Consider the following 20,713-nt stretch of genomic DNA (forward strand, 5'->3'; position numbering starts at 1 on the left):
ATACCTAGCAGTAATATTCGACTTGATCCTCCTCATGCGCGAAAACAACATGATAACCAACTGAACAATCTGGCGTGATAAACAGCTTGCAAGTCATATTAAGTTCCTGTCCAGGATCCTGCCTTATCAGCCATAAACACCCGATAACAAATTCGCTGGCTCATCTGTTTATTCAACTTTAATGAGTTTGCATTGCTGTCAAGATCTGAACGAAATTCTGCTGAAATTCGGTTTTTACTATACAGTATTATATTTTATATAATTAATTTATTTTGAAGAGGAGTTCATTTTTTTATAAAATATTTTTGAAATCGTACCTTGCCAAAATGGCATGCCAATAAATTTCTTTAACCAAGGACAGTAAAGTGACTGACCTCAAGACGTTCGCCATTCTTAAAAATAGTATGTTCATATAATTAAGGTACACATATTTAGAAAATTTATAAGTATTTGAATGAATCGCTCTTGTCCATAAATTGCAAAACTATCAGTAGCTTTGTCTAATCATAAACGGTTGGGTAGTTTACACTTAATTTGAGGGTCTATAAATTGGTGGCGATAGTGACTGGCACTAATCGATTGAAAGTAGAAAAATGCACTTAGTCATAGGTGAAGATCTGATTAGCGAAAATCAAGTGGATTATATATTTAGTTTATTTCATTAGATCACCAAAATGTGCATTGATAATTATATATTTTTGCGATATACTTTATATATATATATATATATATATATTATTTAATATTAAGACATAAACATTACATTATAAGCATGTACATTAAATATAAGCTTATCCTCTATATATAGCATTTAAAAGTGCAGCACAAGATACAAAGATACTTATGTTTCGTAGTTAATTATCCATTTAAGAAACGCACGTGCTGGGCATATTCTCCTTAAACATTCGTTGTATAATTAATAAACAATAGAAAGTTACCTGTAGGTAAATAGCTCTGTATAGTTTTAGTATGGAATATCTTATTAATATTATCTATGTTGGGAATATTCCGGATACGTAAACTATAAGATACATAGATACATATAACCAGGCCTTCAACCCGAATTTCGACAGACTTGACCGCTCTTTGTTGTCTCTTCTTTCCCAAAGCAAAAGCAAGTAGCGTACAAATGGAGCTCTCTCTCTCTCTCTCGCTCTTCCTCTCTCTCTCTTGCTGGCATTGTCCCCCCATTTCGTCCCACGCGGCCCTCTCTTTCGCTCCAACGCTAGCCGGTTAGCCGCGTGTTTGGCGATAAGTGAAATAGATCGAGCATATTATAGCGAATCATTTTTTGTTTACCGCTGGTGGACGATTTAAATTGTTCTTTGTTAAATGATTTCTATATGAAATAGTGCATGGAATCGGCTTAAACCGGGTCAATCGGTAGATATTGCACAAAAGTATCTGATTTTTCAAAAATCATAAAAATCGGAGAAATTCTCGAGGAGTGACAAACTCGGTCGATTTGAGGGAGTTCCAATGAAGTTATTCAAATCATTTTTGGCATGTGTATAGATTACCCGCTTACCCATCAATTGTCCAAATTTGAATTAAAAATATTAAATACTTTGACTGTGGCGAATTTTACAAGATTTTCCGTTATAGCTCGCATCGCGAAGAAGAAGAGCCGCCTTCACTAGACGCGCTACAGACATAACAGCAACAAAAACAAGCCCACTACTACAATTCATCCAAAGTTGTTGATGGCGGCGAACTATGAATGTGTACGTATGTACATATGGATGTACGCTTGTATGTACATAGCTTTCTTGAATCGGTCGCACGGGCTGATAATAGTTTATTTTATTGGCTGGCAAAGGGAAACGGAAAACGGCAGGCTTTACTAATCAATCAATGGGTCGAAAAAAATATAGTTTCACAAGATTTTCCGAACCCACGGGGAAATGGAAAGGTCACTGGCGATTTAACTAAATGTAATCTCGATGATTTGCAATATTAAATGCGTATGAAATAAAGACGGTATATTTGCAAATCATTTTGTTTGGAAATTTAGTTCGTTCTAACTAATTAAGAAGAAATTCAAGTCATGGCATTAAATTAGGTCTGCTCTTGATTATTCTGCATTTAAAGAAAAGCTCGTTAAAAAGGACCAGCGATTAATATTGCAATTTAATTAATACAAGATTTACACAACTCAGAATAAAACAAACAGATTACGAAATTATCACTGCTGCAGTCTTCCTTTTTATAATTAAAGTATCTTGACCCCAATGACTACTTTCTAAATACAAAAGTATTTATCAGGTACTTACCAACTGCACCTAATTTTTCCTAAGCGAAAAGTGATTACTCCTTCTAAGGGCGATTAGCAGCTAATCCCTTTTGGGATTAAACACCGATTTCAAGTGGCCTGCGCTTCGTAATTAGTTTTAATCATTGCTAAGCTGAGTTAAACCTGCCAAGGGTAAAACTATAAAGATAGGGCTGGAAGGCCAAATTACCCTAATCTTCAAGTTAAAAGAAGTAGTTGGCACTTAAATGGCAAAGAAAGCCCAAACATTGTCACAGATCATTAACCTGTTTGTTAAAAGAAAATCAGTTTCACCTGTTAGTGTTTTTCAAAAGTAAGAAAGATGATTATTATTATATGGTAGGCTCAAAATTTGATATATTAACGGATAATACAAACATGAAATTATTAAGTATATCTTTAAAGTGTGCTTTTAGTCAAATATTTCAAGTGAATACGTTTAGATACGTTTTACCAAAACAGGATTAGAAAATTGTATCCTTTTACAGTTGATAAAGAGTATATTTTACACAATTTCTACGTTGACTGTAGGAAGGTTTGTGTACTAGCTAAATTGCTATGAAATATTTATACAAACTGAAATATTCTATTTTTATTAGAATTTTGTTAGTATTAGATTTAGATAATCAACCAATTTTCCTTTAAACTTGTGTTGGAGCACACTGTTAGTAAAATATTTAAAGAGTTATTGTTGAATATGAGAAAACAGAAAAAATTGTTACCCATTTTATAATATATATTTCGTTATAATTCAATGTGGGAAATAATAAATAGCCCATTGTCTATTTAGACATTTTGAAAAAAAAGGCTGCCTACATAAAGTTTTATATTTAAATATGTGTCTTAATTGTATAGCAGCGAAGTCAGCAAAAGTATGTAAAGAAAATCTTTTAAGAAACAAATATTTAGTCAATTAACAATCCTGGTCTATATATGATATATAACAACAACGTAAAGACACAAGCAGACCAATTGTATTTATTTTTTTTATTTAATATTTATTAAGTGAATTTATTGGCACTCAAAACTTAGCATACTTAGGGGAGCTTAAAACTAAATCCTAAAGTAAAGCATACAACAGGGAAGCACTTCGATTGGGGAACACAACTCGGCGGTGGACAGGTGTGGCACTAAATCCGCATGGTAAGTCGCCTTTGGGGCCTCATTCGCTCCTTTTCCGCCCGATCCTTGCGCATCCGAAGGATTTCCTCGCCGCGCAGCTCCCTTCGCCTTCCAGGAGATACATCTCTCTTGAGATCGATTTTGTATTCAATCCTCGGCGAACGGCGACCTAACACAAAACTCGCGGATTCGTTAGCAAACAACTTTTGCTGCCGCAATTGTACACAGCGTTTAGGTGTCTCCGAGAACTCCTCGTTCCCAGGATCCCTTTCCTCGTCCCCCATGGTTAACACTTCCTTGAACATATCCTCGACGGCACTGAAGTACAGCGTGGAATCGGAGGACATTGTGAACCTGATGCTGGCGAGCAACTGAGCTCGAAGTTGATTGAAGCCAGTCAGGGGACGAGTTTGAAATGCATTTGAACGGACCACCGACCACCAGACACTTTTCAACCCTCGACTGTGTTCTAGGCTACCTGATCCCTAACAATGGTGTACATAAAACTAGGAAAACAGCTGGAAGGGAGGACCAATATTAGACGGAGCTAATGAGGGGTTTCCCTGCTGGTAAACCCTCATCTCGAAAACATTCCAACTCAAATTCCAGCTCAAATATTTATTAGTGAATATCTCACACTTCAATGGCGAAGTTTTCTGATTTCCTTAATTCAGATCTAAAAATTTTTAATTTTTTTAAGTCATGATATACTTACTTTTATTTCCACTTTTAATTTTCTATAGATATTTTAGTTTCATTGCCTTGTTTATAGTGTGTCATCCATTACAATATAACTTTATTAATCTGCCTTACATTCATACATATTTACATACATATATTGTGAATGCTTTACTGGGTTTCGAGTTCAAAATGTATTGTAAGGTGTACAGTGAGTCACATTTTTTGCCGCTCCAACATTATCTACCTTTCTAAAGAACGCACAAATTGCCCATTCAATTGAGTCCCAAACTATCTATAGATAAGAAAAAATCCCATAACGAGCATCCGACGCGATTAGATTAAGTCATGCACTGAACGGCTTTGGTTGTTAGTTCGTTTCGATTTCGATTTCGACGGATTTCGATTATTAATATGGCCTATAGTATAAATTCATGTCCTCGGATCAGTACTCCTTGTTGAAGTAGTCGCGTATGCTGCGCTTCACAATGGGCGTCAGTTGGGCGACCTGCTTCTGCACTTCATCCGTGTTCTTATCCTTGTGATAGAAGACCGTGAAGTAGACAATCAAGCCGATCACCACGACCATCAGGAGCGCAGAAAACACGATGCTCAGCAGCATCTTGCAGGCGCAGGAACAGCAGCTGCAAGGATATAGAAAAATCTGATTAGAAAAGTTGATACATGATCATCAAGCCGGAGATATCCTGGATGTCAGATCTAGTTGTCAGATCAAATCAGGTTCAATCCCGAATACTTAGGATGGTTGTAACTCAAGATACCCATTTCTAAATTGCCTAAATTGGCTTTATCCATAGCTGGTCAAGATCTCTCACATATAATATATATAGTATATATTTGTATATAATTAGTGGGTCAGAAACCGATGGAAACTTACCAGCAAACCACTTTGCCGGGACATTTGAGGCATTCACAGAGAGCGTTGCACATGGTGATGACGGTTTTGGGTTATTCTATTATAGATAGATAGATACAGTATATTTCCGATTCCCGATGCGTGGTTGACCAACACAAAATATTAACTGAAGCGGGTAACTGCCATCGACCGCATTTTGGGGTCTACGGGTATTGAAAGCTTTAATCATATCGGGCGAAAAAATATCAAATAGACTGATAACAAGTCGGCTATAATTATCACTACGCCAGTGACAAAAGTGGGCGAGAGTTATTGGAAAACGGAGCTTACAATGTTTCCATTCGACCGAGGTATCTGTATCTGCATTATCCATCTTTTGGTACTGGTGCATCCAGCAGAATAAAAATACGGAATAGAACTACTTGTTTTTCACACATCTCGAGTGAAGAGGGACTGATCGTAATACTTATCATATATATGAAATATTATAAAGGAAACTAATGTTAGCACGACGATAAACACAATGACAACGATTAGGCGTCGATTCCAGCACATAGTTTCCTACATTTGATTTTATTTACTATTTAGTTCCAAATAAATAAGAAACAAAGAATTTGATTAGGGTCGCAAAGGTAGATGAATCATTTTGAACTGGAGTGTAGGGCGCAGAGTGTTTGTGACAATGACAAATTGTTTTGTTCGGTTAAAGATATGTATGTCTCATCCGTTCTAGATTGTTAAAAGACAACAATCAACTTTGTGGCAATAGAAGGGGTTTTTACCAACCTCAAGCTTTCTATATTTAAGGCATTACTGAGCAGGAAGTAATATATACCTGTTATCATCACAAATCAAAACTCTGGTAGGAGCTTTCTAGAAATTCTGCTCAATTTGAAGAGTATTGTAATGCCTCGAGGATTTGGCAATCTCTATCAAAAAAACCTATTAGCTGATAGTGGAAAGTTGTCAACTAAGCTGCAAATACCAGAAATAGTACTTGAAATACCACGAAAATAACGCTGTTGGGGAATTTTTCATCAAACCTTATCTATATGGTAAAACCCTAATTGTTAACAAAGCCTAAAGTCGACTATCCCTTTTTCGGTAATTACTTATTTAATATTTTTAATAATATATCATATATATATTTATAAGGATATTCAATCTGATGGAAACTTACCAGCAAATAACTTTGCCAGGACATTTAAGGCATTCACAAATGGCGTTGCACATGATGATAATCCTTGTTTGAAGTTTGTGGTGTATGAGTATTCGATTGGGTTCCCGAAAATGATTTTAGCCAAGTATTTGCGTACTTCGATCTGATCTTGACCAATCCAATTGGATAACTGACTCTACGTACAGTGCCATTTTTCCCATTTTGGCGTGAAAAGTATGAAAAGCTCTCAACCTGCTGATGGAAAAAAAGTGAGATATCGATAAAGATTCCAGTTATAATCAACAAAATCAGAAGAGAAGTGTTAGAAAATAAAGCTTACCACATTTTTCGGAGTGGGTGGATTTGAAGAGAGTATTATAATTTTTGCAACAAATTTTATAATATAATTTATTTAGAAAAAATCTAAACATACAAACGAAAATATAATATAAGCTAATGAAATTCTTTCTAAGCAACGATAAGTGCTCTATAACGTTGAAAGTTTCAAATGTAAGATATTTCTTAGTGTTTATTCTTATTATTAAATAATTTGAGTAATTAAAAAAATACGAGTGTACTGAAAATTGAAAGCTAAACAACAATAATTGATTCCTCGGGGGTTCACGTTAGCTTTTTGGCAATTCCCAAGGAAAATGAGTAATCTACAAGTAATCTTTATAATGGCTGAAAAGATATGATTGAGTTTTATTATTTTTACGCGAAGAAATACTAGCTAACATTAAGGTTATGTTAAAACTAAGCACTTAAGGTAGGTTCAGTTCACAGGAACCTTATCAATATCATTAAAGTTCGACAAAAATAGCTTTAATATGATTTATTAATTACAGGTTATTGTGGTACTTAATAAAAAAAACCAACCACTTTGTTTATTTGATTTATTTTGAAAAATATAACAATCTATTTTGGGTCATTTTAGAGGAAACTATGTCACGATTTCGATATTCTCCGATTGAAATTGGTAAGCTTTTTTTGGGACCACAAGTGAATAGAGAAACACTCCAATGCTGGTCCCCATTAATGCAGGTCGCCGATATATTCGGCGACACCCGATCCCAACTGCTGATGTAGACACTTTGGTGGACTTCTTGGACGGGCACTTACAACGTAAGCAGAGTTCTCTAGCCCTAAGCTCAGTCTGAATTCGCGTTTAAAGATGGTCACACAAGGTGTCCTCGGCTTGGGATTTCTCATTGTTGTTGGTCTTATTCTGGCCACGGACGCCTGGCTGTTATCCGAATCTGGGTTAAACGAATCCAGCTACAAAGTCCGTCATCTATCAATGCACTTTTCGCGGGTATTTCTCAGCGTAAACGTCGAAAGCAACGATGCGCCCACTTTGATCGAGGCGCAATGGCCGGTTTCCTATTTCCCCATGCCCACTGTCGTCTTTCCACACATCGATGTTCATTCCATGGGGGATCATGATGATTGCTCGCTGGTACAGCAGGCACACTGGTCCCAGGTGGATGCACTGAGTCGGCTATGGGTTATGGACATCGGATTTCCCGGCAGCACGTGCTCACCCCGTTTGTTTGTCTTCGATCTGATGCGTAACAACGCGGAGCTATTGAGAATCGATTGTGGGCACCATATAGGAGCTAATGACACCCACTTTCTGACTGTCCAAATGGGACCCAAGGGTCCGGGATGCGAGCACGAACGCCACATTTACTTCATCCTGGGAAGGGTGCCAGAAATTCTAGCCTACGACATCCTGGAGCAGACGTGGCAACGCCTATCCTTGGAGAGCAACAAGTACGAGAATATGAACCAATCGTTTCCCATCAAGCCAGTGGACTTCACCTTCGGTATTCAAGGGGAACTCATACTCTCCGACCAGGATGGTGATCTATACAGTACGGTGGACAGACTGGAAATTGAAGGCAAAAGCGAATTAGCAAGCAAACCAATAAGCAATAGCATTAAACTCACACATTTGGGCAGTCTTCTGGGCAGCAGTCGCAGCATGATCATCGACAATTTCGGAACCTTGTACTATGTTATTCCCAAATTCGGAGCTGTCGTACGATGTGCCAAACTAGACAACATCACAGCCGAGGGCAACGAAATCATATATCTCACATCGAAGAACATTCAGCAGATTTTCTTCACCTCCAATGATGCATTATGGGTCCTAAGTGATCGGGTCTTGAATGCAAAGGACATGTGCTTTCCTAGCTTGTAACATTTAGTTGTAATATAAATATTTAAATTATATTTTACTTGATTCAAACACTACTGGCCTGGTGTATATGCTGCTTTCTTTATTATTCGTTTCATCTGGCTTGGTGATGTATTTCGTTTGGTTTGATAATAATGCTATGAATAGTTAATAGACCAAAAACAATTAAATTAATGGCTAACAGTTTGCTTATTCAGATAGGCCATTAGGGCCTGGAGCCGCTTCTTAATGTTCTTCTGATCGTCCAGAGTGCAGCCAAGCAGAACGCTCTCGAACTTCTTGTCGATGGGCCCAACATCGGCCTCGTGCACGGTGTCCATGTGTCCGGATGGATCCATTGAGCTGCTGCAGCAGGCGTTTAAGTACAACTGGCATCGTTGGCGTCCGATCACGGGATCACCCATCTTGATCATGCTGTCGATCAATACATTTATCTGGCTGAGGGAATCCTCCTGAGAGTTGTCCCGAACAGTGCGCACATTCAGCTCCACAGTGGCCAAGCGAGAGCTCACCCGCTGTATGTACAAAATGATCTCCTCTCGTTCAGCTGCAAAAGAAGGTACACTATTAGTTCGCAGTCAACTATGAATAACCCTTTACTTAGTTTGTCATCAGAAACTATTACTTATGACTTTGATATAATACTTTACACTAATGCAATACACATTTTAGTCCTTTGTATCGACTCTGCTACATGATGCTTCTCAATAGAAGTCAATTAAATGTTATGAACTATGATAGTTCCATTTAGTTTAAAGAATTACTCCCACTTACCCTCGCTCATGTTCTGCATCATTTCGTTGCTCTTAATCAGATCCATGGACATCAGAAGGTAGTCTTTCTTCTCCTGCAAGTTGAGTGCATCCTTGCGCAGCTTCTCCACACGTGCATCCAAATTATCCAGTATGGTGACAAATCTGCGAGTCACTCAAAGCTTAGTCACGCTCAATGGTTATTATAAATTCAAGATTTACCTCTCGCTGGTATTAAATGGTCTGTCACATGTCGGTTAAGTGTGATTGCGGTTCAGTGGTTAAGTCATGAAACGAGACAAGCATCGTTAGAGTGTTAGATCGCTCTGCTACAGATCGACTGACCACTTATAGAGCTACGAAATTATAACCAGAATAGGTCTACAAGAAAAGGCGCTCGCACACAAAGCTCTTTTGGGAGTTGTGTGGGCGTTCGCGACAGATACTTTAAGCTATCACCATTACTATTATGGAACAAAAGATTCGAATGAAGCTGGTAGCTGGTAGTGTGAAGAAATAATAGATAAGAAACGTATAACTTTTGTTTCGCTACGAGGTTGTGTGAATGTAATCGCTGGTATTGTTTTGGTTTCGTGTCTGATTTGGTTTTAGTTATGATGAAATAACAACCTGTCCAGAGCTCTACTATCGTCGACGAGTCCGTAGCTGTTTCCACCATTGCCACCACCTCCGGATCCAGCCGCGGATGAGGAGGCCATGGCACTGGCCCCCAGGTCTTGCAAGTGATCAAAATTCATGGATGCCTCCGAGTGGTAATCGCTGGGCGAGATCTGATGCAGCTGCTGGTGATGAGTACTATGGTGATGGTAATTCTGGGTCTGCCGATGAGTGTCACTGGTTTCCTGCGCTGTTGGCGCATCAACTTCCATATCCTGCGGCTGCTCCAGATTTGATTTAAACCTGTCGCCCTCCAAAAAGCCGGTCAAGTGTTTGTCACCAAAGATGGTTGGATATCTGCCTACTGTTTCGTTTTGGGTTTAGGTTCTTTTTTTTTATTTTTGTTTTAGCCGCTTTGGTGGCTAGTTTTTTGGAATGTCTTTAGCTTTTTTTCGAGTGGGTGTCGAAGTGTTTGATGCTGTTGCTTATTAAGCTTAATTTTATCTGTTTTTTGAAGCTGCAATAAGAGAGAAGAGGAAGCGTGAATGCGCAGAATTCAATTACCTATCAGAATGTGGGCTGTGAAAAGAGCCTTCTTCTGTCCAGGAGGCGTCAAAGCCATCATTGGACTCGGGCGTCTCGTCGTCTATGTCTTCCGGATAAGGGGGTATTATCTCCGCCTCTTTCGCGGGCGGCGGCGGTGGGGCGGTGTCCGACTCGCAGCGACGCCGTTTCCGAAAAATACCTCGCAAATTCTCCAACATTCTCGACTAAAGTCACCAATTTTCTAGAAGATTACGCCCAACTCTTCTTCTTTTCTTGTGGCAACCGCTGTCTAGGAGAATCCCCGGGTGGCTGTTTTGAATTTCAATAAATTACCTGCCGCCCGAGACTTGAGGCTCCGATTTTAATGCACTTTTGGCCCGATGCAAATATATTGTTGATTTTTCGAGTTGGGCAGTTTGAGTTCGATGACGAGAAATTCGTGTGCTTCGAGATAATTTGTAGACACAGCTTAATCTAACATTGTTAGCTTCATGTTTGAGCACCTGGGTTGTTTACTTCGAGGGGCAATCGAATATTTCGCTTTACTTATATGTAGATAAGTATAAATATGATTAATTTAACATTATATTGTGGGATTTGTATGACCGTGTCTGATTACCGCAAAAATATATAGTAATATAGTAAGCTATATCGAAACCGATTTATCGAACATCGATGTCGAAAGATAGTGTGTACACACATTAGTTCGGGGCTTCTTGTGTAATCGGCGGGAATTTTAAAACTTATATTAGTTTTAAAGTGGCAGCCAGTGAACATTATCTAACAAATTATAAGATTTTTGATATTTGTTTTTTTTTCAAATAGCATTTAATAGTAGTACTTTTAAAAGAAACCCCTGTTTCTGTTTCTCCCAAAGTTCAAAAAATTGTATGCCAAGTATATTACAACTTCTATTTTATTAGTGGCGCCAAATTTAAATCTCGCACACACTGAGCCGTTCGCGACCATTGACAACTTTTGGTGGCAATATCGAAGAAGTAATAGAAAGGACATTGCTGCAGGCTGGCGTGTCCTTTAACGCAGTAGATAAAGAACTCGCATCGCTGCATATGGGGATACAGATGCTGTCCGTAGGCGGGGCAGTGGATGAGATCACTCGAAATGGCGGATCCACCGGATGGGTAACCGGGATTCCCATTCGTTGGCATATCCTCCTGACCACCTACGGTGCACTGGGCTCTCTCCGGAATATCGCATTTACCCGTCATTGCATTCCAGTGCAATTGCGAGCTGCACTCCTGCAAGATCGCCTGTCCATAGTAGCAAATATAGTACTTTCTGCAACTACTCGAGCTGCCGACATATACAATCCTGTCGCTGGATTGTTGTTGCTCCACTAACGTGGAGCAATAGGTGGCGGCATCCGTGACCATGTTATTTGGATCTCCATCACCATTTCCGCCATCGAATGGAGGAGTCTCTGTGGGATCCGTGCCATTTCTGCACTTTACATTTGCCGCCGAATCGCAGAGTCTGCTCTCCGAATTGAAGAGCATCGTTGGTGGGCAGGAAGCTAGGACTGCATCCCCGTTCTCAACGCACAGGTAAAACATGTGGCAATCCTCCGCATGCTCCACAAACTCACCAACCAAATGATTGGCACAAATTCTACTCCCACTCTGCCGGATGGTCACCGAGTTTGTGGGCTTCGATGGTCTCCAGGTTATTTGCGCTGTGGCCAGCAAACAGTTCACCATCAAATAGAAGGCTGGAAACCAATCAATTCTCATCATACCATTAGTTTTGAATATCCATCCTACTAACCCGTATTAAGCATCATCGTTTGTTCTATCGTCAGACTCCAGTAGAGCGCAGTTATATTCTAATTTCGTAATGCCCGCTGAACTTGGCATATATGTGATACATTCGGCGCCAAGATACAGCCGACTATGTGGCTCAGTATCAGAAAATTAACATTTTCAATTGCTTGTAAGAAGAAGTTGATAAGACTCCCGTATTTTGTTTTGCCAAAAAGAAATATGGCTCCCTTTCCTCACAATCAACCGATATCGTATCTCGAATTGGCACGCAGATGCATCTTTAATGCTGGATTTTTAATTTTAAAACCTGGTGAAAAGGAAGCCGAGATTAGCTAGGAAATTGATTAGGTGATATCACGACATATGTTGGCCTTGTGAGGAAAATCATATCATATCGGTCAAATTGTTATGTTTCACATCGAAGGTTGGCCTATTTTCTAAGCAATTTTGGCAAATGTTCCGATTCAAGGTTTTTATTTTGCAGAGATATGAAAGAATTGCTTGATATCACCTGATAAATTCAGGAATGAGTCAAGGTCGTCCGTTTTCTTGATAGTTTCACAAAGAAGTTTTATTGACTACCAACTTTTAGGTTTGTTTCATACTTTGGCTCTTTCCATTAAAATATCCAACAAAATATTTTAAAATTCCCCAATATTTTCAATTTTCCCACAAAGCTCGTTAATTGAGTAAATGTAAACTTTAGTTTTTTAATAAATATTATGTATATTTAATACATTTTCATTTGCATTTGTAGTTTGTTGTAGCATTTGGCTTGGCCCAGTGCTACACAGGATCGCTTTTCGTAGTCCCAACCGTAGAAGAAAGGACACTGCTGGACCATCAAATAGCCAGAACGACACTGGTAAAAGTAATTGCAGTTGTCGGAATGCGGATAAACATCGATTACATGTCGCTTGCACTGCTCCCTGGGATTATAACTCATGGCCTGTAAATAATTTATTATACAATTGATAAGATATGGAGTACCCCATGGGTTAACCCACCAAACACCTGACGTTTTCGGGATGATCGCATTTTCCGGTGCGTGAATTAAAATGCAAACTGGTGGCACAGCTCATGGGAAGTGCCACTCCGCGATAGCAAATGTAATAATCTGAACAGGAGTTCTGATTTGCCAGCAATGCGATACGACTCTGATTATCCAGTTGTGGGCACACATTGGTCACAATAATGTCTATAGCAGGCGATACGGAAGTCGCATTGCTGGCTCCACTTTGATTGACTGATGGTCGTAATGTGACCACTGCTGATGGAGCTAATGTGGTGATTACAACTGTGGAAATCGTACTGGACTCCGAGGTAATCTCCGTTGAGCTGTCGGTAGTGTTCTCCCTTTGCACCTCCGATCCCGTGCGACAGTCGATATCGCCCATGGGCTCACACATTTCCATATCTTGACTAAAGTATTCGCCATCCTCGCATTCACCATCGTATGACTCATCGCCGTTGCAGAAGATATAATGTGCGCAACTCTTTGGCGAAGTAATAAAGGATAGGTTGTTACCATCGTTACACTCATCGAAAATATCCGCATGACTGGTGGCCAGAAACAGTAGGGACACCAGGATCCATCCACACTCCAAAGCACCAAACATCTTCTCAGCTCGATCTCAAATGGTAAACTGATCGATTGCGTATGCAAACTTTGGGGTTTTCTTACCACCTTTCCTTATCAGAAAATAATTTGCCCAAGAACACGCTTTTGATAATTGCTTTATTACAGACTGGGATATGAATCTTACAAACGTAAGCCCGATGAACGATTGGGTTTTGTGGCAACGCACTGTCCCTGGGAGGCATCGAAATGGAAATTCTGTGGGCACTGCTGGAGCAGCAGATAACCGGAAAGGCACTGATAATAGTAATTGCTGTTTGCCGGATAGGGATAGACCCCGTTCCTGCCACTCGTCTTGCAGATGACATGCACATCGGTGCTCGGAACTTGGGTTGTAGTCGTGGTTACAGCAATCGTTGTAGGCGTGGTAGTAGCTAAAGTCGTAGGGGTAGTATTGACAGACTCTGCGGATGGTGCTCGTTCCGTAGAGGTTCCTATGGGTCTTAAGGTGGTAACCGGTGGTCTGGTTACCACATTGGTATGACACTCCACGGGCTCACGACAATCCCCATTGCAGTAGTAGGAATCATCGCCATCGCAGTGAACAAACTCACTGCACTCCTGATTCTCATTAGTCACCTTATTGATGATCACACCCTTGCATTCCTCGAGAAAAACCGCCTGCACCTGCACCCAGAGGTAGCCAGGTAACAGGCAGGCCAAGACTATCAACAATTGCCACATTCAATAGGCTTTCAACTGCCTCATCGCCGAGATCAGTGCCTTCTTTATAGGTGGAAATGCTGTGCGGTTGGCTTGTTCTCTGATAAGACTCTAAATTCAGTTTATTTTCTAGCTATAATTGTTTAATTTGACACGACAAGAGGCTTAATTAAAAGTGTTGTGCGATTATGTTCACTTGAAAGTACAATCGCTGGAGCTACGTATGCGTCCACCACAAGCTCCAGTTTGGGGATAGAATGCGAAGCCAATAGGACATTGCTCCACCAGCAGAAAGCCATCAACGCAGTAGTAGAAGTAGTTACAATTCTGCGGATAGCTGAATCTTTTGGTAACACCCTGACGACACTCTCGTCGGATATCGGAAGGTGAAGCAGTTGTGGCGGCTGTGGTTACCACACTGGGAGTTGTGCTGATGGGTAATGCTGTTGAATTATCCACCGGAACTATGTCGCCACAGGTGAAGTTGGCATTGCAGGTCGTGTTGTCCGTGCAGAACATCGAGTTCTGGCCAGAGCAATTGATGAGGGAGTAATTGCAATTGGGTCGCGTATTGTTGATAAATCCATTCTGGCCACTGCACTCGGGTATGTTCAGTCCATTGATTCCCCAGACAACGAGAATCAAACCGTAAACGATCAATAGCAGTTCCACGCGTAAAGATTGCTGCATTCTCGATCTTTGTGGAGTTCGTGGTGGTGGGCTAAGCTTTTTATAGCTCAGCCCGGTGGCAAGTCAATCAAAATCAAGGTCTTCTCTAATAAGTTATATTTAATTAAAGGTCTCATGTCGCCACAATCTTGTAACTTATCAATAAATAGAGCTCTTATCTGGTAGACAACTCCCCTTAAGTCTTGATGAGTTGTTTTCTGGGTGGCAATGGGGCTTTCCGACCTGTTCTCCTGGAGTTTCCATAGCATTTCGCCACACCTATCTGCACACAACTCCGGCGTTCTATGTCCCAGCCGTAGTAGAAGGGGCACTGCTGCAGGGTCAGGAAGCCCTTGATGCAGTAGTAGAAGTAGTTGCAGTTGTCCGGATGCGGAAAGAACTCGGTCATGTGTGGCAGGCATTTGTGGGATCGCGGATCTTCAAACTGCAAGTGGAATTTAGATCAGAAAACCGATGGGTAAAAGGATCTGCAGAAGATACTTACGGCACACTGAACTTTATCCGGGTAATCACACTGTCCCGAGAGCGAATTAAAGTACAGCTCATTATCACAATGCATTTCCATGGCATGGCCGTGATAGCAGAGATAATAGTTGGTGCACGAATTATTGCTGGCCATGAATATAACCTGGCCGGGATCATCGCTGATCGGACAGTTGGGCCTTACAACGGGCGCAATATTCACGATATCCACTTCGGTCGGGGTCTCCACAATCGGTGGTTCGGTTGGTCTTGGTGTGGCGGGTATTTCCTCCTCTTCTTCGTCTGTTTCCGGTTCCGGTTCCGAAGGTTCATCGACTTCGTCCAGGAAACATGACACATTGGCCGCAACGTCACAGGTTCCCGCCTCGGAATCAAAGTATTCACCATCCTCGCAATCGCCCTTCAGGGATTCCTCACCCTCGCAGTACACGTAGGATTGGCAGCTCTCCCAACTCTGTACAAATGCCCCATCGTCCATGCCGTCACATTCGTCAAAGTGATCTGCATTTATCCGAGAGCTGCAGAGCAGCACCAGGCACAGGTGTATCAGATATTTGGACATTTTATTGGCTCCGTATGGAATGTTCTACTGAATCGAGTCGACGGTTTCCCCATTATATTTATGGACCTATTGCGATGAGTTTTTTCCCCTAAGAAGTAACCGACATGCATTTCTTTTTAGTATAATTGAATATCATTTTATCGAAAAGACCTTCGAGATAGCTCCAGATGCGGTTCATTGTATTACAAAATATTCTGGTCCCCGTGAATCACAGCATTCCTGTTCTTGGAGTTTCAACTATCTTCCATTATGTCATCATTTGCTTGCAGAATCGACATTACAGCGGTCGATGGTTCCACTTAAGTATTTCGCTGAATATGTTTACACAAGCCGAAAAACTTTTAAAATTAATATTCAATACATACGTACATACGAACATATGAACAAAAAGCGTCAAAAAAGCGTGAAAAAGACAACGCAACAGAAATCATTGACCTCAACAAACGCCGCATTGGCCGTATTTTGTTTATGGATAGCCAAACTCGAAGACTTCAAGCTGACGAGTAGTTTGGCTATGATCAGACTGGACTATACCCTGTCAAAAAAGACTTATTTTGCCCTGTCATTTCAAATAAAGCGAAAATGTAGATAGGAAATTATCTCCATGCACGTTCCATTTCGCATCAAGTACTCCAAATTTCAATAGAACAGGGTGTCTAGAAAAGTATCTTAGATTACACTTATCTCATAACTATAACATTTTTAGCTCTAACGTTCGAAATAATATATTTTATGCGTTTATTTTGCATTTTTAAATTATGATCGGTCATGGTCTTAGCAAACTTCTACATTTTTCAACTTGAGATGTATTTATAAGCTTAATCAAAAGGAAAGTTATGATAGATGGAGTGTAAGTGCATTTCTTTGCCTAAAAATTAACTTTTTTTTTAAATTAGATTATGAGGTAAATTGCTAATTTACTTTTTTATTTAATCTATTAAAAAACTTAGGAGATGTGAAAATTAGATGTTATTTTTGATGCCATTTGCTTTATCATGTTCTTATAATACAATGGTTAGTATTTAGTTGCAGAAAGGGTATCCGATATTCGATCTGGCATTTCTCTTGCGCCCCTCCACCTTTTGTTATGATATAAATCACACGAACTTGCGATTTGCCTGAGGTATAGTATAGTATATTTCTCGTCCGGTGCTCGGATTCCTTTCCACTATTTGCACCATCATGGCGGACGGACACCATCGAGTGGATCGATCGGTCGGGAGAATTTGCACAAAATCTAATTTATTGTCAAGCATTTCCAGGGACGATAAGGCCGAAAAAAAGTGCTGCTGGTCTATGCTGGTTAACTTTATCGTGCACCTGTAAGGGGAAAGAAATCGAAAAAAATATTAAAAATATAAATAAAATCAACAAGCGCAGTTAGTGGCTGAAGTTCTTTATTGGAATTGTTTAAACAAGTGCAGACGTAACCAATCTTCTCGTGCTGTTGTACATACATACGAATGTACTTTATTATAGCCCATTTCTTATGGGCGATATTTGCTTTAAATGCAATTGACAGATGGACTGATGGACAGAACGGATGACGGGAAACATCGATCGAGCTGGAACAAAAGAGTGCTCAATGCGCTGACGATACAGATACATTGTGTGCACATACATATATATGCAGTATGTGGATTCAGTTGTAAAGACAACGACGGCAGAATGTCTGCTGCGTTGCGTATGTTTACACGACTCGATATATAGATACAACCCAATATAGGTGTATTTAATTTACAATCCACATGTACATTTATTGACAATCTCCTCGTGTGTTAATATCATTCGCCAGCTTCGTCTAAAGATACTTTTTCATGCGGCCAAAACAAGTGGCCCAAAATATGACGATGACAACACGATCGTTTCCCAAAAAAGTCCTAAAGGAGTACAAACAAACAGTCAACAATGAGATCATTTATTATTTTTAGACAAAGGTAAATGCGTATCGTGTATCTCCAAAAGGCAGGTACTATAAGATACTACCCATGCTACTGCGTGTGATCTGGAATTCTGCTTTTGACAAAGTGATGATAATGATGGAACTGGGTCAGAACGTAGTGCGGCTTATTTAGCTGACTTTGCTGTCGCTTTCAGTGGCAATAATAACTAAATAGAGGACCGGGGAAGCTGACTAAGTGCGACTGACTAAGTGCCTAATGCAATTAGCAACTCTCCTGAACGAGATCAATGTCCTGCTAAACACTGGCCTTTGTGGCCATCGTTTATCGAAATAGTTGAATACGAGCACATATTTTTAGATGCCATGGCATATGTTTTTATGCATTTTCCTAGTATTTTTCCGAGGAAAACACAAAAGCCACAGGCACAGCTGCTTTTTCATACGTGCCGCTAATAATAGCATATCATTAAACAAGAGAATTTCGTTCAATGCGAAGAATAAATTAAACTTATCAACTTGAAAGCGAAATGCAATTCGAGGTAAAAGTTTCTTGTCGCATGGATTTATATTATGGCCACTTTATATCGGTCTCTCAGCCTACGGGTTCCCTACACATGAAATTTATGCTAAAAATAATTAGCGATAAGAAAATGTTGTGACCCGCTGGGAAAGAAGGCACAGCATAAGAGTCGATATGGAGTGACTCATTTTACCAACGCGATAAGCGGTCCTTTGTGTCCTGCAAGGGAAATCCTTATCAGCACACACATATGTATGTTTAGTGAGGAACTAGCATTCCTCTTAAAGATTATTACACAGAGGCTTTAAACTCCTCGAAATTAAAATATTGTACGGCTCTAAACCATGGTAGCAGATATTTATAGTGTTTATGTGTTCGTTGGGGCAAATCTAGAATGATAACAGGAACCCGCAATAACAAACATTCATTCATAGGGGGAAGTTAGTAAATTATCAACCCCAGCGGCATGACAGCGAAGGAATCTAATCACAATTTTCTGTCATAACGCTAAATTATATTCTAAAAGAAATCTCGAGTGCAGATTAAAATATTACGGCAGATAAACCAGGCGGGGGAAAAGCGGACGAGCAGACACCTACCTACATCTTCCTGCACCAACTGAGCTGTATCTCTAATTTTCCCGCAAAACACACACACCCATTTATCCACAACTCAACTGTCTGTTTGCCGTGATTCACAAATCAAATAAAATATATATATAATATTAAAAGAGAAAAAAGAAAAATGCACGAAAAAGCGTCGTCGTCGTCGGTGGCGAAAAGTATTTGTGCCAGCCATAACCCATAAGATACAATATCTCTTTCCATATATACTATATAACTGTAAAAATCCACTTGAAGCCGCAGAGAGCGATCGAATCCGGCAAAGCAAACTAAGAGCGCAGCTAAGAGAGGCGCGCACTATCTCGCTGCCTCGCAAATTAGGGGCGGTGTTGGGGTTGGGCTGGGGGTACGAAAAACATTGGGAATGGCCCGGCCCGGCTCGGCTCGGCTCGAGAAGAAACCCAGAGGCCAGAGACGCAGACTGCGGCAGCGAGCTATGCGGGTTCAAATGCGGCCAGCATGACGAATTATTACACACAGTCTCGCGACTGGCAAATGAAATTTAATGTACACTTGCAAAAAAAAGATATTTAAATTGCAAAAAATCATACTAAAAATCATCATATCAACAAAAAAAACATTAAAAACATTATTAAACAGCAAGAAAACAGAAGCTTAGCTAAATCGCAATGATATCATCATTTAAAATAAACAAGAAATCTGCACACCCATAAAAACGTGGATCTACAGGTATTATTATCTTGAAATGACGCGAGCGAATAGATAAAACTAGATTTGGAATATTACTTTGACATTTGAAACGGAGCTGCATAATAATATAGGACTGATTTGAACCCACTACTTTGAACTAAAAAATCTAATTATTTAAAATAGATTTTATTTCCAATTTGTAAATATTAATATTATAACTCCATCAGCCAAAATGAATATTATTCACTAATATTTAAATCCCACCCTAGCTATCAATCTTTTTTATTAATTCATATATATTTGTTACCAGATCTTAAGATCTTGGTAGATGTTAAGTAAAATAGTCCATAGTAATGTCCTGTTTCTTTCCGTGTAAAATACAAAACACTCGCACACTTAGTCGATTCATGGGGCTGTTTATACACTCACAATGCACATTGATGATGTTGTTGATGGGATTGTGATTCAAGTATGTGCGCGTATATACACAAAATATTGAAACAAGAAGGGAAAGGCTACCCTTGCAAATTTACCATAAACCGCTTAAATTGACACCGAGAGTCAATTGATGTGAAGCCATGGAATCGATCAAGTTTGACAAGATCATCTTAACCTTTTTCCCAATTAGAAAGTGTAACGAAATGTTTTTGGGAGTGCGAACAAAACGCTCTTCTCCATATCGAATACAGCGCACAAATATATGTGTCATAATTCAGGGAAATCCTCTATGACCAAACAGAGTGGAGAAATCGATGTACTCAGCGCCGAAAAAGAAGGGCGCACAATGATCTGATCCCTCTCAGAGGCGTCTTGTTGGCCCAGCCAGCTTCAGCTATCAGGGCTCATTGATCTGGGAGTCTTGGGAGCTTGAGCGCTTGTTGTCTATATTGTCTATTGGGGGATTTTCAATGCGATAATCAAGCGAACCCGGGGCAACCCGTTTCGATTTACTATGTGGTGTAAGCCATATT

At 39.9% G+C, this 20,713-nt stretch overlaps 10 protein-coding genes across 18 annotated transcripts; 1 reads left to right on the forward strand and 9 right to left on the reverse strand.

Annotated features, from left to right (window-relative positions):
- Window positions 1–3,244: 3,244 nt before the first annotated feature.
- Window positions 3,245–3,835, reverse strand: LOC27206221. The gene has a single exon (XM_016169493.3). It carries the CDS (start codon window positions 3,739–3,741, stop codon window positions 3,403–3,405), a length of 339 nt encoding a protein of 112 aa, XP_016031984.1. The 5' UTR covers window positions 3,742–3,835; the 3' UTR covers window positions 3,245–3,402.
- A 328-nt stretch (window positions 3,836–4,163) lies between these two features.
- LOC6738153 (protein midgut expression 1) lies at window positions 4,164–6,303 on the reverse strand. 3 transcript variants are annotated; one of them, XM_016169491.3, is made up of 3 exons: window positions 5,280–5,596; window positions 4,971–5,152; window positions 4,164–4,716 (listed from the first exon to the last, which is right to left on the reverse strand). In XM_016169491.3, exons 2-3 carry the CDS (start codon window positions 5,021–5,023, stop codon window positions 4,518–4,520), a joined length of 252 nt encoding a protein of 83 aa, XP_016031985.1. In that variant the 5' UTR covers window positions 5,024–5,152; window positions 5,280–5,596; the 3' UTR covers window positions 4,164–4,517. The 3 variants fall into 3 exon arrangements, with proteins under 3 accessions (XP_016031985.1, XP_016031986.1, XP_002084966.1); XM_016169492.3 differs by lacking the exons at window positions 4,971–5,152; window positions 5,280–5,596 and adding an exon at window positions 6,130–6,303; XM_002084930.4 differs by having other exon boundaries at window positions 4,971–5,564.
- A 729-nt stretch (window positions 6,304–7,032) lies between these two features.
- LOC6738154 lies at window positions 7,033–8,380 on the forward strand. Its single transcript, XM_002084931.4, has one exon. It carries the CDS (start codon window positions 7,283–7,285, stop codon window positions 8,312–8,314), a length of 1,032 nt encoding a protein of 343 aa, XP_002084967.1. The 5' UTR covers window positions 7,033–7,282; the 3' UTR covers window positions 8,315–8,380.
- LOC6738155 (BAG family molecular chaperone regulator 2) lies at window positions 8,373–10,881 on the reverse strand. 3 transcript variants are annotated; one of them, XM_039293212.2, is made up of 5 exons: window positions 10,731–10,878; window positions 9,694–10,198; window positions 9,286–9,306; window positions 9,086–9,228; window positions 8,373–8,858 (listed from the first exon to the last, which is right to left on the reverse strand). In XM_039293212.2, the coding sequence occupies exons 2-5, from the start codon at window positions 9,951–9,953 to the stop codon at window positions 8,482–8,484; spliced, it is 801 nt and encodes a 266-aa protein (XP_039149146.1). In that variant the 5' UTR covers window positions 9,954–10,198; window positions 10,731–10,878; the 3' UTR covers window positions 8,373–8,481. The 3 variants fall into 3 exon arrangements, with proteins under 3 accessions (XP_039149146.1, XP_016031987.1, XP_002084968.1); XM_016169490.3 differs by having other exon boundaries at window positions 10,561–10,878; XM_002084932.4 differs by lacking the exon at window positions 9,694–10,198 and having other exon boundaries at window positions 10,246–10,881.
- Window positions 10,882–11,096: 215 nt separating this feature from the next.
- LOC6738156 (probable chitinase 10) lies at window positions 11,097–12,149 on the reverse strand. Its single transcript, XM_016169489.3, has 2 exons — window positions 12,013–12,149; window positions 11,097–11,956 (listed from the first exon to the last, which is right to left on the reverse strand). Exons 1-2 carry the CDS (start codon window positions 12,026–12,028, stop codon window positions 11,139–11,141), a joined length of 834 nt encoding a protein of 277 aa, XP_016031988.1. The 5' UTR covers window positions 12,029–12,149; the 3' UTR covers window positions 11,097–11,138.
- Window positions 12,150–12,709: 560 nt separating this feature from the next.
- On the reverse strand, window positions 12,710–13,691 carry LOC6738157 (probable chitinase 10). Its single transcript, XM_002084934.4, has 2 exons — window positions 13,016–13,691; window positions 12,710–12,957 (listed from the first exon to the last, which is right to left on the reverse strand). Exons 1-2 carry the CDS (start codon window positions 13,625–13,627, stop codon window positions 12,739–12,741), a joined length of 831 nt encoding a protein of 276 aa, XP_002084970.1. The 5' UTR covers window positions 13,628–13,691; the 3' UTR covers window positions 12,710–12,738.
- Window positions 13,692–13,727: 36 nt separating this feature from the next.
- LOC6738158 lies at window positions 13,728–14,381 on the reverse strand. The gene has a single exon (XM_002084935.4). It carries the CDS (start codon window positions 14,329–14,331, stop codon window positions 13,771–13,773), a length of 561 nt encoding a protein of 186 aa, XP_002084971.2. The 5' UTR covers window positions 14,332–14,381; the 3' UTR covers window positions 13,728–13,770.
- A 17-nt stretch (window positions 14,382–14,398) lies between these two features.
- LOC6739650 lies at window positions 14,399–15,116 on the reverse strand. The gene has a single exon (XM_002076508.4). It carries the CDS (start codon window positions 14,998–15,000, stop codon window positions 14,503–14,505), a length of 498 nt encoding a protein of 165 aa, XP_002076544.1. The 5' UTR covers window positions 15,001–15,116; the 3' UTR covers window positions 14,399–14,502.
- Window positions 15,082–16,174, reverse strand: LOC6739649 (peritrophin-1). Its single transcript, XM_002076509.3, has 2 exons — window positions 15,485–16,174; window positions 15,082–15,424 (listed from the first exon to the last, which is right to left on the reverse strand). The coding sequence occupies exons 1-2, from the start codon at window positions 16,043–16,045 to the stop codon at window positions 15,176–15,178; spliced, it is 810 nt and encodes a 269-aa protein (XP_002076545.2). The 5' UTR covers window positions 16,046–16,174; the 3' UTR covers window positions 15,082–15,175.
- A 512-nt stretch (window positions 16,175–16,686) lies between these two features.
- On the reverse strand, window positions 16,687–19,444 carry LOC27207664. 5 transcript variants are annotated; one of them, XM_039293470.2, is made up of 3 exons: window positions 17,667–19,058; window positions 17,507–17,610; window positions 16,687–17,365 (listed from the first exon to the last, which is right to left on the reverse strand). In XM_039293470.2, the coding sequence occupies exons 2-3, from the start codon at window positions 17,527–17,529 to the stop codon at window positions 17,143–17,145; spliced, it is 246 nt and encodes an 81-aa protein (XP_039149404.1). In that variant the 5' UTR covers window positions 17,530–17,610; window positions 17,667–19,058; the 3' UTR covers window positions 16,687–17,142. The 5 variants fall into 5 exon arrangements, with proteins under 5 accessions (XP_039149404.1, XP_044778812.1, XP_039149405.1 ...); XM_044922877.1 differs by lacking the exons at window positions 17,507–17,610; window positions 17,667–19,058 and adding an exon at window positions 19,146–19,444; XM_039293471.2 differs by lacking the exons at window positions 17,507–17,610; window positions 17,667–19,058 and adding an exon at window positions 19,126–19,444.
- Window positions 19,445–20,713: the final 1,269 nt, after the last annotated feature.

This window comes from Drosophila simulans, chromosome 3L (genome assembly GCF_016746395.2).
Source record: "Drosophila simulans strain w501 chromosome 3L, Prin_Dsim_3.1, whole genome shotgun sequence".
NCBI lineage: Eukaryota > Metazoa > Arthropoda > Insecta > Diptera > Drosophilidae > Drosophila > Drosophila simulans.

Bases quoted from the DNA above. Each gene is read 5' to 3' on its own strand.
- LOC27206221 (XM_016169493.3), bottom strand. From the start codon at position 3,741: ATGTCCTCCGATTCCACGCTGTACTTCAGTGCCGTCGAGGATATGTTC.
- LOC6738153 (XM_016169492.3), bottom strand. From the start codon at position 6,182: ATGTGCAACGCCATTTGTGAATGCCTTAAATGTCCTGGCAAAGTTATT. The intron at 4,717-6,129 runs GTAAGTTTCCAT...ATATCCTTGCAG, and splicing joins CCTGGCAAAGTTATTTGCTG to CTGCTGTTCCTGCGCCTGCA.
- LOC6738154 (XM_002084931.4), top strand. From the start codon at position 7,283: ATGGTCACACAAGGTGTCCTCGGCTTGGGATTTCTCATTGTTGTTGGT.
- LOC6738155 (XM_039293212.2), bottom strand. From the start codon at position 9,953: ATGGAAGTTGATGCGCCAACAGCGCAGGAAACCAGTGACACTCATCGG. The intron at 9,229-9,285 runs GTAAATCTTGAA...AGTGACTCGCAG, and splicing joins CCATTTAATACCAGCGAGAG to ATTTGTCACCATACTGGATA. The intron at 8,859-9,085 runs GTAAGTGGGAGT...CTTCTTTTGCAG, and splicing joins GATGCAGAACATGAGCGAGG to CTGAACGAGAGGAGATCATT.
- LOC6738157 (XM_002084934.4), bottom strand. From the start codon at position 13,627: ATGTTTGGTGCTTTGGAGTGTGGATGGATCCTGGTGTCCCTACTGTTT. The intron at 12,958-13,015 runs GTGGGTTAACCC...AATTATTTACAG, and splicing joins CCGAAAACGTCAGGTGTTTG to GCCATGAGTTATAATCCCAG.
- LOC6738158 (XM_002084935.4), bottom strand. From the start codon at position 14,331: ATGTGGCAATTGTTGATAGTCTTGGCCTGCCTGTTACCTGGCTACCTC.
- LOC6739650 (XM_002076508.4), bottom strand. From the start codon at position 15,000: ATGCAGCAATCTTTACGCGTGGAACTGCTATTGATCGTTTACGGTTTG.
- LOC6739649 (XM_002076509.3), bottom strand. From the start codon at position 16,045: ATGTCCAAATATCTGATACACCTGTGCCTGGTGCTGCTCTGCAGCTCT. The intron at 15,425-15,484 runs GTAAGTATCTTC...TTCCACTTGCAG, and splicing joins CGGATAAAGTTCAGTGTGCC to TTTGAAGATCCGCGATCCCA.
- LOC27207664 (XM_039293470.2), bottom strand. From the start codon at position 17,529: ATGGGCTATAATAAAGTACATTC. The intron at 17,366-17,506 runs GTATGTATGTAC...TTCCCCTTACAG, and splicing joins GGCTATAATAAAGTACATTC to GTGCACGATAAAGTTAACCA.